The sequence below is a fragment of the Rhinopithecus bieti genome, unplaced genomic scaffold, assembly GCF_001698545.2.
Source record: "Rhinopithecus bieti isolate Rb0 unplaced genomic scaffold, ASM169854v2 scaffold_10264, whole genome shotgun sequence".
Taxonomy (NCBI): Eukaryota; Metazoa; Chordata; class Mammalia; order Primates; family Cercopithecidae; genus Rhinopithecus; species Rhinopithecus bieti.
Window position 1 is genome coordinate 122,179 of NW_016806418.1, and position 14,554 is coordinate 136,732.

General features: G+C 46.8%; 1 protein-coding gene across 5 annotated transcripts in view; it reads right to left on the reverse strand.

Annotated features, from left to right (window-relative positions):
* The window catches only part of LOC108532429 (sialic acid-binding Ig-like lectin 5), a 25,193-nt gene extending 11,459 nt beyond the window's left edge, over nt 1-13,734 (reverse strand). For 2 of the 5 annotated variants that reach the window (XM_017876494.1, XM_017876496.1), the window contains exons 1-6: nt 13,501-13,734; nt 5,406-5,508; nt 3,538-3,891; nt 2,576-2,839; nt 1,963-2,244; nt 1,710-1,812 (exon numbers count right to left, since the gene is read on the reverse strand). In XM_017876494.1, coding sequence (XP_017731983.1) covers nt 1,710-1,812; nt 1,963-2,244; nt 2,576-2,839; nt 3,538-3,891; nt 5,406-5,430 — 1,028 coding nt within the window. In that variant the 5' untranslated portion in view covers nt 5,431-5,508; nt 13,501-13,734. Of the gene's footprint in view, nt 1-1,709; nt 1,813-1,962; nt 2,245-2,575; nt 2,840-3,537; nt 3,892-5,405; nt 5,509-11,282; nt 11,323-13,500 lie in introns of those variants that run through there. The other 3 variants (XM_017876495.1, XM_017876498.1, XM_017876497.1) reach the window with 3 other exon arrangements.
* Between the last annotated feature and the right edge of the window lie 820 nt (nt 13,735-14,554).

A 14,554-nucleotide genomic window follows, 5' to 3' on the forward strand; every position in this document is an offset into this window, starting at 1 on the left:
TTTTTTTTTTTTTTTTTTTTTTTTAAGACAGAGTCTGTCATTCTGTTGCCCAGGCTGGAGTGCAGGAGCATGATCTCAGCTCACTGCAGCCTCCGCTTCTTGGGTTCAAGCCATTCTCCTGCCTCAGTCTCCCAAATAGCTGGGATCACAGGCACACGCCACCATGCCCGGCTAATTTTTTATTTTTAGTACAGATGGGATTTCACCACGTTGGCCAGGCTGGTCTCAAACTCCTGACCTCAAGTGATCCACCTGCCTTGGCCTCCCAAAGGGCTGGGATTACAGGTGTGAGCCACCACGCTCGGCCTTGTATGCACATTTTAAAATAGACTTGAAGCTAGTGACATGGCCTCAAGATTTATAAAGCAAAAGCTGACAGAATTTCAAGAAGAAACAAACAAATCCACAATCATGGTGGGAGATTTAAAAACACCTACCTCTTATTATTAGAGCAGGCAGGCAATTAAGTCAGTACAAGTAGAGAAGATTTAAACAACACGATTAATGAATTTGATTGAAAGGGTATATATGTATATGTATGTGTTTGCATACACACGCAGACACACACATAGAGACATACATACTGCATTCAACAGGTACAGAATATACATTCTTTTCAAGTTCACATGGAATATTTATAAAAACTAAACAAAATGTGTTACAAAAAGAATTGAAATCATGCATAGTATATTTTCTGACCTTATTGGGTTTAAGTTAAAAATTTAAAAAGACAGTAATGTGCCTAAGAAACTCAAGGGTCAGGATGGGGGCGGCGGCTCACGCCTGTAATCCCAGCACTTTGGGAGGCCAAGGCAGGTGGATCACCTGAGGTCGGGAGTTCGAGACCAGCCTGACCAACACGGAGAAACCCCATCTCTACTAAAAATACAAAAAAAATTAGCCGGGCGTGCTGGCACATGCCTGTCATCCTAGCTACTAGGTTGACTGAGGCAGGAGAATTGCTTGAACCCAGGAGGCGGAGGTTGTGGTGAGCCGAGATTGCGCCATTGCACTACAGCCTGGGCAACAAGAGCAAAACTCTTGTCTCAACACCAAAGCAAACCAAACAAAAAAACAACAACAAAAAATACTCATGCGTCAAAAAATCATAATGGAAATTAGAAATATTTTAACCAAATGATAATGAAATATTTATATTAAAATTTGTGAGACGCAGCTAAAGTCATGCTCAGAGGGAAACTTACGGCTCTAAATACAAATACTGAAAAAGAAGAATAACTGAAAGTTAATGATGTAAGAATCCATTTTTAAAACGTAGACAAGGCCGGGGGCGGTGGGCCACACCTGTAATCCCAACAGCACTTTGGGAGGCTGAGGTGGGTCGATCACTTGAGCCCAGGAGTTGGAAACTTGCCTGGGCAACATAGTGAAATCCTGTTTCTGCAAAAAATACAAAAATTAGCCAGGCGTGGTGGCACACACCTGTAGTCCCAGCTACTGAGGAGGCTGAGGTGGGAGGATCATGAGCCCAGGGAAGTGGAGGCTACAGTGAGCTGTGATTGCTCCACTGCACTCCAGCCTGGGTGAGAGAGGGAGACCCTGTCTCAAAAAACAAACAGACAAACAAACAAACAAAGTAGACAAAGCGAAATAAACAGGAAGACAGTATGAGGAAGGAAATGGAGAACATAAATAAAGGTAGTAGGCTTTAGGAAAGGCTGCTGATGAATTTGAACTTTGATACTCACAACAAGAGGACGAGGCAGAAGAAGAGCAATGAGAATGCAATGGCTCCATACACGATGCCCTGGATTAATCCTTTCACGAACACACTGGAAACTGATTTCTTATCTGGAATTGGAGGGAAGTGAGATTGACTTTTCTCCAAAGGCTTTGAAGTCGGAGCTAAAACTCTCTACCCTTTCCACTGGCCCTGTGCCCATCCACATCTGGCCCTTAGGTGTTCTTTCCAGCTCAGTCACTAGGTCCCTGGATACTCACTTGGTATCAGGAAGATGCTGGAAGTGTGAATTCCATATTGGTTCTTCCCCTCACAGCGAAGTCTCATGACTATTTCTGGCTCCCCGATGAGGTTGATGGTGCTGTTGGCCCAGGGGACACGTGTGGAAGAAGTCACCCGGAGGATGTTATCCATGCTGTTCACATCCACAGGGACACCTCCCAGCCACCACTGCACGGAGGGCATGGGGATCCCGTGGAAGGAACAGCTGCACAGAACTGTCTTCTCCAAAGAACAAGAGGAATTGAACAACCTGGCAGGTGCTGTGCGGAGGAAGAATCGGGGATCATCAAGATGTCCTGATTTTGCTTCTCTGCTTCCCCTAAGACCCAGCCTTCTCTTTACTCGCTATTCACAGGGAGCTTCAGAAAGACTTTCTGGCAACCCAGAGTGGGGCTGGGACTCAAAACAGTCCCCTTTCATCCTCTCTCCACATCTGCCTCCGACTTGGGTTCAGCTCCTACCTCTGACCTTTCGGCCCCAAAGGCCAGGGGGAACATGTGACAGCTCCTAAGATTTCTTTCCCTCTGGGGCTCAGGTCTTTTCTTGAGCCCACTATTTCTCAGGATCCTGCCTGTGCCCACCAGCACTTACAGACCACTTGGAGCTTGACCAAGCTACTTCTGGTCACGTTGGCTAGGGAGAAGTTCAAGTGACATCCAAGGGTGTTGCCGTGGTCCTCAGGCCTCAGGATGAAGTGCAGCACCGAGGAGGAGCTGCTGGAGATGGCTGGGTTCTTCCGGGAGTGAAAGAGGGCTTTGGTTTCTTTGCAGGTGCTTTTGAGGGTACAGTTCAAGGTCACAGGTTTCTCAGCCAAAAGAATCTCTGGGATGTGGAGCTCTGGCTTTTGGGCTAGGTCTGGAGAAGAGAGAAGTAGACCCAAACCTTGGGGGAAAAGGGACCCTCGTGGACACTTCACTGATGGATAGCGTTTCCAGGTTACAAAGTGCTCCCCGCCTATTAGCTCATTTGCAACCCTCTCACCTCCCCAATAGCCTTGTTAAACCTGGGATTGTTGTGGTTGAATGGTTTTTCACAAATAGATTTCCTTTCTCTGTGTGGAAGGGGAACAGCCCAGCATCCAGGTGATCAAACTGAAGAGAACTACTCAAGGTGGTACAGCTTGAACCTGAACTCTGGTCTTCAAAGACTGAGGGTGAGTAGTTTTCTGACTATCTACATTGTAGAATGGGGATTCTACATTCTGGCCCCTTATTTGAGCCCAGACTAGATGTGCTAGTGGTAACTCCTCCTCTGCCTCCCTTTTCCAGCCCAATTCTCCCCCTAGACTCTGCCCCTTCCCAGCCCAGTCTGTGATCATTTCCTCTCTATTTTGTATTGGTTGGATGACACAGGGCGAGTTGCTTCTCTTTTTGCCATTTCTATTTGGAAAAGTAAAGTTACCTATTATACTGATCTCGTTGCATCATTGGAAAACTCAAATACCTGAGGTTTTGTAAAGCCCAGTGTCCATCAAGTAAAAACCACATAATCACCAGAACCACTGATGGATTTCCTTCTTTCCCAACCACTTACTGGATGATATTGAACATCACCTGACACAAAGAGTTTGATATTCTCCCCCAGGAAAGCACTTTTTTGTTCTCCTAGATCTGCATAGAATAAATACGTCATGTTGTTCCCTTTGAGAATATCGTGGATGAGTAGGGTACAATCTTCTTCATTAAGATTCCCAGTCATGTAAAATCTGTCCTTGGTGTTATCACCAACGGTAGCATTGGGTTTATTTGTAGCTGCAAGGGAGCCGATGTTTTTGTTGAGCCAGTAGCCCATGATCATGGAATTGCTTGGGAGTTCTTCGGGAAATTCAAATGCACAAGGGATTGTTGTGCACAGCCCCTCTTCCACTGGTATCTTCTTGATTTCCATCAAAACCTGAGAAAGTAACCCTGTAAGGAGAGATCCAAGTTGATCCACCTACCATACTCCTGTATTATATCTGTGCATTAAAAGAGTCACCTTACCTAAGAAAGGCTTGACACTTGTCCAGGTCCTATGAGGTGATCTCTAAACCCTTGGGATATCCTGCCTGATAGGAGTGTCTTTGTTTACCTGAGACCTTGGACTTCATCAGTTGATGCTAACACTCTGATTTATGGTGGGACCCCTGGATCCTGGGGCATCAGCTTGACCTCTGAAGGGGCTGAAGACTAAGCTAAGTCAGTGACCAGACCCACAATAAAAACCCTGGACACCAAGGCTTGGGTGCACTTCTCTTCTTGGCATGTCTGTGCATGTCACCACACATTGTTGCTGAAAGAAGTAAGCTCTGTTGGTGCAACACTACTGGGAGAGGCCAGCTGAAAGCTCATGCCTGCTCTCTCCTGAACCCTGCCCTATGCACCTCTTCCCTGTACTGATTTTCATCCGTATTTTTTTGCTATAATCAACTGCAATCATGAGTAAAACAGTTCTGCTGAGTTTTGAGTCCTTCTTGTGGATCACTGAATCAGAGGCGTCTTGGGGACTCCTAAACTGCATCACCCCAATCTAGTCTGCTGGATTTTTTTTTATTGCTCTTCTTGTTGGTATTAATTGTATCTTGTGATCTTGGCCATGTTGCATCATTTCTGAATCTCAGTTTCTCAGTCAGGGAAATGGGTACAATAATATCAACACTACAATATTGTGATAATTAAGGACAATACCTACAGAGGCACGTGGCTCCCTGCAATGATAACTGCAGATTGTGACTTCAGTCACATTCCATTACAGGGGACCATGAACAGTTATTGAATAATTGTGCTCGCCACCCATTAGCTCATTTGGAACCCCCTCCCCTCCCCAACAGCCCTGTGAAACCTAGGACTGTTGTGGTTGAATGGTTTCCACAAATAAATTTCATTTCACTGTATAGACGGGGAACACCCCATTGTCCAAGTGAGCAAACTGAAGAGAATTACTGAAGGTGGTAGAGCTTGAACCTGAACTCTGGTCTTCAAAGACTCAGGGTTTCTTGAGGATCTATATTGTAGGATAAAGATTCTACTTTTTTTTTTTTTTTTTTTAGACAGAGTCTTGCTGTCACCCAGGGTAAAGTGCAGTGGCACAATCTTCGCTCACTGCAACACCCACTCCTGGGTTCAAGTGATTCTCCCAATTCAGCCTCCCCAGTAGCTGTGATTACAGGTGCCCACTACCACACCTGGCTAATTGTTCTACTTTTAGTAGAGACAGGGTTTCACCATGTTGGCCAGGCTGGTCTCTGACTCCTGACCTCAGGTGATCTGCCCAACTTGGCCTCCCGAATTGCTGGGATTAGAGGCATGAGCCACTGTGCTTGGCCAAGTACCTAATTTTTTATGTTCTCACCTCTTCATCTGACTTCAGCCCTGTCTGCCTTCCACCCCTACCCACCCTCACCTCCCCAAGATACCTCCACACTGCCTCTCCTTCTACTTACCCAACCATAGCAGCGGCAGTGTCATCAGCCCCAGCGAGACCTCATGGGCAAGAGAGGACCAGGATGTATCCTGCTGCTAACTCTGACCTCAGATTGGTCTGTCCTGGAGGGCAGGATTTGGAATGGATGAGGAGAGGGGCAGCAGCAAGAGGCATGGGGTGCGGCTAGAAAGAAGTCCACTGCTTGGTAGGGGCTCTAGTCTTTTCAATCCACCCCTAAGGTCTGTTAATCTTGTGAATTAGGGGCCTGATGGGACCCGATGCTGGGGAGCTTCAAGAACAGAGGTTGGGCTGGGCACAGTGGCTCACGCCTGTAATCCCAGCATTTTGAGAGGCTGAGGTGGGAGGACTACTTGAGCCCAGGAGTTTGAGACCAGCCTGGGCAATGTAGGGAGACCCTCTCCCTATAAAAAATAAAATAAAATAAAAATTAGTCGGGTGTAATGGCACATGCCTGTAGTTCCAGCTACTCAGGAAGCTGAGGTGGGAGGATCTCTTGTGCCTGGGAGGTTGACGCTGTAGTGAGCTGTGGTCACAACACTGTACTCCAGCCTGGGCAACACAGTGCGACCCTGCCTCAAAAACAAAAGAACAGGGGCTGTCCCCAAACTCTTTGTGAAGCCTCAACACGTCTGCATTCCTCTCTCCAGTCTGCATTCCCACTCCACTTCCTCTTCAAAGAGTCTCAACTGCCAGGCTAAGGAGCTCGGACTCCCTCCCGCGTCAATGGGGGAGCTCAGGGAAATTATGGAACGGTTTTGAACTATGGGAGAACGGGTTTGGGTGTTCTAAAGATCCCTCTGGGTCTGCACTGAGGAGGAAACAACAGTCCAGGAGAAAGAGGATGAAATCTGAGCTGGAACAGTAGCTATGGGGGACAAAGAGAAGGTGATATATTTAAGAGAGATATTCGAGAAATAAACAACATTTCAGTGGCGGACAGAGTACATTCCAAACTCCCTTGCCTTTCATTCAAGCCCTCTCTGATTTTGCCCTGCTTTTCCCTTACCTCGATATTCCTCATGCCTGCACCCTGTCATTCTTTCCATACCAAAAAAAAAAAAAAAAAAAGATTTTTTTTTTTCCTTTTTTGAGACAGTCTTGCTCTGTCACCCAGGCTGGAGTGCAATGGCGCGATCTCAGCTCACTGCAATCTCTGCCTCCCGGGTTCAAGCGATTCTCCCGCCTCAGCCTCCCAAGTAGCTGGGACTAAAGGTGCCTGCCAGCACGCACAGCTAATTTTTGTATTTTTGGTAGAGACGGGGTTTCGCCATGGTGGCCAGGCTGGTCTCGAACTCCTGACCTCGGGTGATCTGCCCGTCTTGGCCTCCCAAAGTGCCAGGATTACAGGCAGGAGCCACTGCACTGGCCGAAATAGGGATCCTTTCCACGGATGCTCCACACATCCTTCCTCTGCCTGTTTCCTCAGGCCACTCCCTGTGTCATGGCATCCTTCTGCAACTCTGTCCTCTGCCCACATTCAAACCCTCTCTCTCTCTCCAAGTCCAGGTCAAATGTAACCTCCTCCTGGAAGTTTCCTCCTGGATCTCACAACCAGAAAGAAGCCTCCTCTCTCAGACTCTCTTCAGCAGCCCTAGCTATCCATCTCCTCTAGGGCAATGTCTCAGGTAAACCCTGAGAGTTGCCTACCGGATATCCAACCTCTGTTTCCTCCTTATTATTTCCAATTTGTTCAGCTGACCAAGCCACCAATTTGAAAAATAATATCTCTGTTTTCTTGCCTCATCTCGGGTGGCCATATGGCAGAGCTCTGGCCAGTGAGCCAAGGAGAAGAAAAATATTATCAAATTATTATCAGTGAATAAAAGCCTACTCAGCTTCCCCCCCCCCGCCCCTTTTTTTTTTCATGTAATACTAGCAAATAAAATTCCAGGGCTTGGTTTTAAAACATAAGTTTTCATAATAAAGTACATGACTCTCAGAAAGAGTTGAAGGACATGTTTCCTGCCCCTGCAGCACTAAATCAAAAGATACTGTTCTGCGTTATAAAATGGTTCAAGGAATTTGATTTGATGTTGTGCAAAACTGAGACTGTTTATAAGAATGTCATTTATGTTCTCCTCTGCAATATACAGTTTTGTATGAATATTCATGACGGTCGCTGACTTGTTCTAGTCTTTGCTAATATGAATCTGCCCTTGGAAGAACAATTTAAACAAAATGGTCTTATGAGACTCCAAAGATGTTAGAAATCATTCCATGTCTCATGAAAATGATCCCCAGGGCCGGGCGCGGTGGCTCAAGCCTATAATCCCAGCACTTTGGGAGGCCGAGACGGGCGGATCACGAGGTCAGGAGATCGAGACCATCCTGGCTAATACGGTGAAACCCTGTCTCTACTTAAAATACAAAAAACTAGCCGGGCGACGAGGCGGGCGCCTGTAGTCCCAGCTACTCGGGAGGCTGAGGCAGGAGAATGGCGTAAACCCGGAGGCGGAGCTTGCAGTGAGCTGAGATCCGGCCACTGCACTCCAGCCTGGGTGGCAGAGCAAGACTCCGTCTCAAAAAAAAAAAAAAAAAAGAAAAAAGAAAATGATCCCCAAATAAAATGGAATTCTGACGGGTTGTCTTACCTGATGATTTCTTGCTCTGGTAATAATAACATTGTAATTGACATCTCTGTTTTCCTAAACTGTATACCAATCTCTAGGACTGTACTCTTCTCTCTCATGAACAATGCAGGAAAAAAAAAAAAACAAACCTGGCCAGGCATGGTGGCTCATGCCTGTAATCCCAGCACTTTGGGAGGCCAAGGCAGAAGGATCACGTGAGGTCAGGAGTTTGAGATCAGCCTGGCCAACACGGTAAAACCCTGTCTCTACTAAACACACACACACACACAAATATATATATACACACACACATATATATATACAGCTGGGCATGGTGGCAGGCGCCTGTAATCCCAGCTACTGGGGAGGCTGAGGCAGAAGAATCGCTTGAACCCGGGAGGCGGAGGTTGCAGTGAGCCGAGATTGCACCATTGCACTCCAGCCTGGGCAACAAAAGTGAAACTCCGTCTCAAAAATGAATGAATGAATAAATAAATAAATAATAAAAACCTTTAACTCTGCTAGATTTATTACTGAGCACGCATTTTGAGAGACTTGTCTTCTTAAAATACCAAACTTAAGAGGCTATCTGCTGGGGAGTTTTGGGAGTTCTTCTTTTCTGACACCGGCACCACCATTTCCTCCTCCTCACCTTCCCCTTCTTCCTTCCAGGAAGATGAATGTGATGCTGGAGATGGTGCAGCCACCTGGCAACTATGAGACAACTGTGAGGATGGAAGCCAGAGATCTGGGGATGTCGCTGACAACAACATGGGGAGCCTGGTTTTCGGATGACCCTGTGGAGCTGTTGCAACAACCCCACACAGCCCGCCGCCGTATCTCTTCTCCATTTGATTGTCGTGCTAGTCGGAAAACTGACAAAATGCCTTACCAGGGAATCTAGCCAAAGTGAACTTCTAGGCCAGGCGCGGTGGCCTATGCCTAGAATCCAAGCATTTTGGGAGGCCAAGGAGGGCAGATTGCTGGAGCCTGGGAGTTTAAGGCCAGCCTGGGCAGCATGGAGAAACCCCATCTCTACTAAAAATACAAAACTTAGCCAGGTGTGATGGCACGTGCCTGTAGTCCCAGCTACTGGGGAGGCTAAGGTGGAAGAACTGCTTGAACCAGGGAGGCAGAGGTTGCAGTGAGCTGAGATCATGCCACTGCACTCCAGCCTGGGTGACAGAGCGAGACTCCATCCCCGCCACAAAAAAAGTAAAGCTCCCATGCTTGCAGGAACCAGATGAAGGGGGCCTGTTTGTGAAGACATAGAAGACTCCTTGGGGACTCTTAGAAAACGTTTAGAGGAAGATGACAAGGAGACTATGCAGGGGACTCCGCAGCTGAGGAAGGACAGTAGAATTTCCATTACTCCATTGTTCCAGTGACATTTCCACCATTGCCCTTCACATTTCCATATCCACATGACATCCTTTTAAATTATAAATCAATCACGTCAGTTCCCTGTTCGTTACAATCTGTTGGCTTCACTTTACTGTCAACATAAACTCTAAAATTTGACAGATTATTAGCAGACTGCCAGAAATACTACCTAACCCTATCTCCCCTCTGTTCCTCTTTCTCTCCTTGGTCAGCTTCTGCCACTTCACAGTACGCAGAGAAGTAACTCTGTATCTATTCTGACCAGAATGTGAGTTCCTTGAGAAAATTAGCCATATCCAAATATCTTTTGCGTGTCATGTTGGAATCACCTTTGTGTACCACTCCTGGGTGGCCTTTGTGTGTCATGCCCACGGTACCTTTGTGTGACATAATGGAGTCTACCTTTCAAAGTCAAGTCTGAGTCACTTTTGTGTCTCTAGTACCCAACACACAATCTGGAACACAGCTGGTGCATAATAAATCTTTATCAGGTCCGGGCACGGTGGCTCAAGCCTGTAATCCCAACACTTTGGGAGGCCAAGACCGGCGGATCACGAGGTCAGGAGATCAAGACCATCCTGGCTAACACAGTGAAACCCCGTCTCTACTAAAAAATACAAAAAAACTAGCCGGGCGAGGTCGGGAGGCTGAGGCAGGAGAATGGCCTGAACCCAGGAGGCGGAGCTTGCAGTGAGCTGAGATCCAGCCATTGCACTCCAGCCTGGGCGACAGAGCAAGACTCCATCTCAAAAATAAATAAATAAATAAATAAATCTTTATCAAATGAAAGATTTGGAACCAAGAAATTTGGGGTTTTGGCCAGGCGTGGAGGCTCACACCTGTAATCCCAGCACTCTGGGAGGCCAAGGCAGGCAGATCACTTGAGGCCAGGAGTTCAAGACCAGCCTAGCCAACATGGCAAAACCCCTTCTCTACTTAAAATGCAAAAAATAGCCAGGTGTGGTGGCATGTGCCTGTAGTCCCAACTACTCGGGAGGCTGAGGTATGAGAATCACTTGAACCCAGGAGGCAGAGGCTGCAGTGAGCAGAGATCGTGCCACCGCACTCCAGCCTGGGGGGAGGGGGAAGGGGAGGGAGAGAGACAGAGACAGAAAGAGAAAGAGAGAGAGATATAAATAAATAAATCTGAGTTCTAACTGTGGCTCTGCAGATACCTTAATATAAATAAATACATACATACATACATACTGAACAGTCATGATGGCCTATGTACTGTGCACTGGAGATTCACAAACTTCACATACTTTATTATTCTTAATCTCACAACAGCACTGTGATGTAGTTCTCAATGCATCACTTCACAGATAAAGAAACTGAGGCCCAGGACAGGATAGGAACTGGTCAGGTTCACAGGGCCAAGAAATTGACATCCTGAAGTCATCACGTAGGTCCCTGGACGCCAAACCCAGTGTCCTTTCCAGTATGCCAGGCTGCCTTCAGAACTGCTGTGTCATCATGGTTCAAGCCTCTTCTCCTGAGTCCCATGCTTCATGTATAAAATATGATAAATCAACCTGTCCTGTCCACCTCACAAGGTTCGAGAGAGACAGTAGGAAAAGCATGTAGTTATGCACAATGTGAGTTGCAAATGTCTTCCCCCTGGACTTGTGTGGTAGGCAAAATTCTAAAGATGCCTCCCATTCCAAGATTCCTGTGCCCTGGTTATTCAATTAAACATTAATCTACGTGCTTCAGTGAAGGGACTTTGCTGATGGAGTGAAGGTGACTAATCTGCTGATCTTAAATTGAGGAGATCATCCTGGACTATCTGAGTGAATGTAATGTAATCACATGAAACTTTCAAAGCAGAAAAGTCAGAGAGATTCAGGAGGAAGAAAGGGAACAGATGAGCCAGAAGCAGAGGTCAGAGAGATGTGAAGCATAAGAAGGATTTGACTCACCATTGTTTGCTTTGAAGATGAAGGAACGAACCCACGAGCCCATGAGGGCAGCTCCTAGAAGCTGACAATGACCCCAGCAGACAGCTAGCAAGGGAATGCAGACCTCACTACTACAAAGCGTGGAACTGATTCTGAATGTGATTGGAAATGGGTTCATCCAAAGGGACTCGAGAAAGCAACATACCCCTGCTGACACTGTGATTCAGGCCTTGTAAAAGCTGGAGGAGAAAACCAGGGGAACCACACTATGCCAGAACTTTTGACCTTCTGTGAGATCACACGTGAGTGTTACTTCAAAAGCTGCTAAAGTTGGGCTGGGCCCGGTGGCTCATGCCTGTAATCCCAGCACTTTGGGAGGCCAAGGCAGGTGGATCACATGAGGCAGGAGTTCCAGGCTAGTCTGGGCAACATGACAAAACCCTGTCTCTACTAAAAATATTTTTTAAAAATTAGCCAGGCGTGGTGGCACTCGGGAGGCTGAGGAATGAGAACAGCTTGAACCCAGGAGACAGAGGTTGCAGTGAGCTGAGATTGCACCACTGCACTCCAGTCTGGGTGACAGAGCGAGACTTGGTCTCAAAACAAACAACAAAAAAGCTGCTAAAGTTGTGGTAATTCTTATGAAAGCAACAGCAAACCCATACAACTTGAATGTGAAGCCAGTTCAAAGGAAGGGTTCTAGATTCTTCAGTGAGTGGACGGCCAGCAGTCCAAAGGCTTGGTCTTTGCCTCCCGTTTTCTAGGTATTTCTGGGCCAGGCCCTTCCCTCACTAGGGAATTGCTTCCTCGTTTCAAAGATAGTCTAGAGTTTGCAAATTAGTGGCTTTGTGAGGCAGTTAAAATGCAAGGGGTTTTATTTAGCCTGCATTAAGAAACCTGCCTACGGACTTTCTTTAATTAGCTGCAATGTTTAAAAATCAGGATCCTCACATAAAAGTCTGAACTCCCAGCTACTTTTTAATAAATTAGATCTGACAACACATGGCAGATATTAACTTTCCCCTTTAACACTGGACAATTGTTCTCCAGTCCATTCCTGCCCCTGCTCTCCCTGCTGCACTCACCTGGCAGGTGCATATAACAGTGGTTAAGACCGTGTGCTGAGTCAGCCTTCCTGAGTTTAAGTCTGGCGCCACCACTTGCCAGCTGTGTGACTGTGGGCAAATTACTTCCCCTCTCCAGGTTTCCCTAGTTTCCTCACTTATGTAGATTTTAACAGGATTCATCTGGCAGAATTGTTGGATTAAATGATTAAATGAATTAATGTATGTAAAACCCTCAGAACACAGCCCAGCACAAAATAAGTGCTAAGCAAGTGTTTATCATTCACATCACCTGCCTGGTTCCCTTAGCATTTAAATTGTGACCGCTCTTGACTCATCTCTCTGCTCAGTGATGTTTTGATTCAAGAACCAGCCCTCTGCTTTTCCATTCTGATTTCTGCCTCTCTTAAAAAACGACTCCCTCCTTACATCAAGATGCTACTCAGGCTTCCAGATAACAAATCCTATCTCTCCATCATAACCCACTTTTCCTTTTTTATTCACTGTCAAAATCCTTCCTCCTCCTGCTTTAATTTTCAACCTCAAATCAAAGGTTGGGAAGAGCTCTGGACTGGTTCCAGTTGGGGCTTTGCCAGTAACTCGTTGGATAGCTCTGGGCAAGTTCTGTCCCCTTTCTGCTTCCCCTTTTTTTCCTCCTCGGTAAAATGGGAGGGTTACTGCAAACTGGGTAAGGGTCCTTCAGACTCAAAAACTCTGATCTCTTACATCTGTAATCCCAGCACTTTGGGAGGCTGAGGTGGGAAGATCGCTTGAGCTCAGAAGTTTGAGACCAGTCTGGGCAATATAGCGACACCCCGTCTCTACAAAACAATTTTAAAAAATCAGCCCGGCATTGTGGGTGCAGCTACTCCACAGGCTGAGGTGGGAGGATTGCTTGAGCCTGGGAGGTCGAGGCTGCAGTGAGCTGAGATTGTGCCACTGCACTCCAGCCTGAGTGACAGAGCAATACACTGTCTCAAAATAAATAGACGAATAAAATAATGAAATAAAAATAAAATTCTGATCTCTTTCCAGTCTCATTTCCTTCTCCAGGGCCTGGGGTATGCATGAGTTGTCTTCACAGGCAATCTCTTTTCCCTCCCCCTAAATTATTGTTTCTTCTTCCATAGTTACCTCCTAGTCTCAGGTTCCAAAGAGCTCCAGCCTGGTCTTACCTCAGCACTGTTTCCTTAAAAACCGAATGTCCTCCAGAATTTTTGCATCAAGCGGGTTTGTTTGACTTCCTATTACTGTTTTCAATGACTCCAGATGCGCCCGATGAACTGACTGATATGTGGAATAACCGTGTACACAAACACGGAGTGCCTCACGAGGAAGTGACTAAGGTGGAGGAAGGCTAACCGATTCGCTGAACTGGGAGTCCCCCGAGGCCTCGCCAACCTCCTTGCACGGGGATACCAACCCCGTGAAGTCCCGCCCCGCAAGCACACGCGAGTTTGTCCAGAGCCAATCAGGGCATGACGCTTCTCGCGGGGGCTGCTGGGACGCGCAGCCGCATAGGAGAGCGCGCGGGTCTCCAGAGCCTGAGCTAGTCAGAAGCAACAGTCGCTACTGGGTACCCCAGCCATTGGGAGAATCGGTTTCCTTGGGCAGGTGGTTCCAGACCCCCACCAGTCCTCTAGACTCCAGGCCAATCAGTTGCTAAGGAACATTCCTCTCTCAACCTAGTACTTGCGGGAAGTCAAGGCACTGGCTAAGGAACAAAATGCCCAGTGCTGGACCCCCGGGGCTGGTCAGAAGTCACCCTGTGTACTCCTTGTTTCCTGTCCTGCACCCGAGGCCCCTATCACCAAGAAAACAAGACACACGATGAAGCGTAGCCTCTCTGTTCCCATCCCCAAACCCATCTCTGACCTATCTCCAACCCGATCCCCATCCTCTCTCCCATTCCTCTTCTACATTTTATTCTCTTCTTTCCCAGCACTGGCACTCTCCCTCTCCCCAGCCTTGTCTGCCTCTCCCTCCCAAGGAGAGGATGTATCTTTAGTAGAAGCAAACACCAAACCTGTTATATAGAGGCTTCTATCCTCAACTCAAAACCTCTGCTGCACAGGATTCTCATATACTTCCACTGAATGTGATTCTCATATAATCTGCACTTTCCAGAATTACAAAGCATAAGAGGAAATAACCCTCCACAAGTGAGGACAAAACCTAGACTTCTTTTATTTTTTTTTTATTTTTTTATTTATTTTTTTATTTTATTTA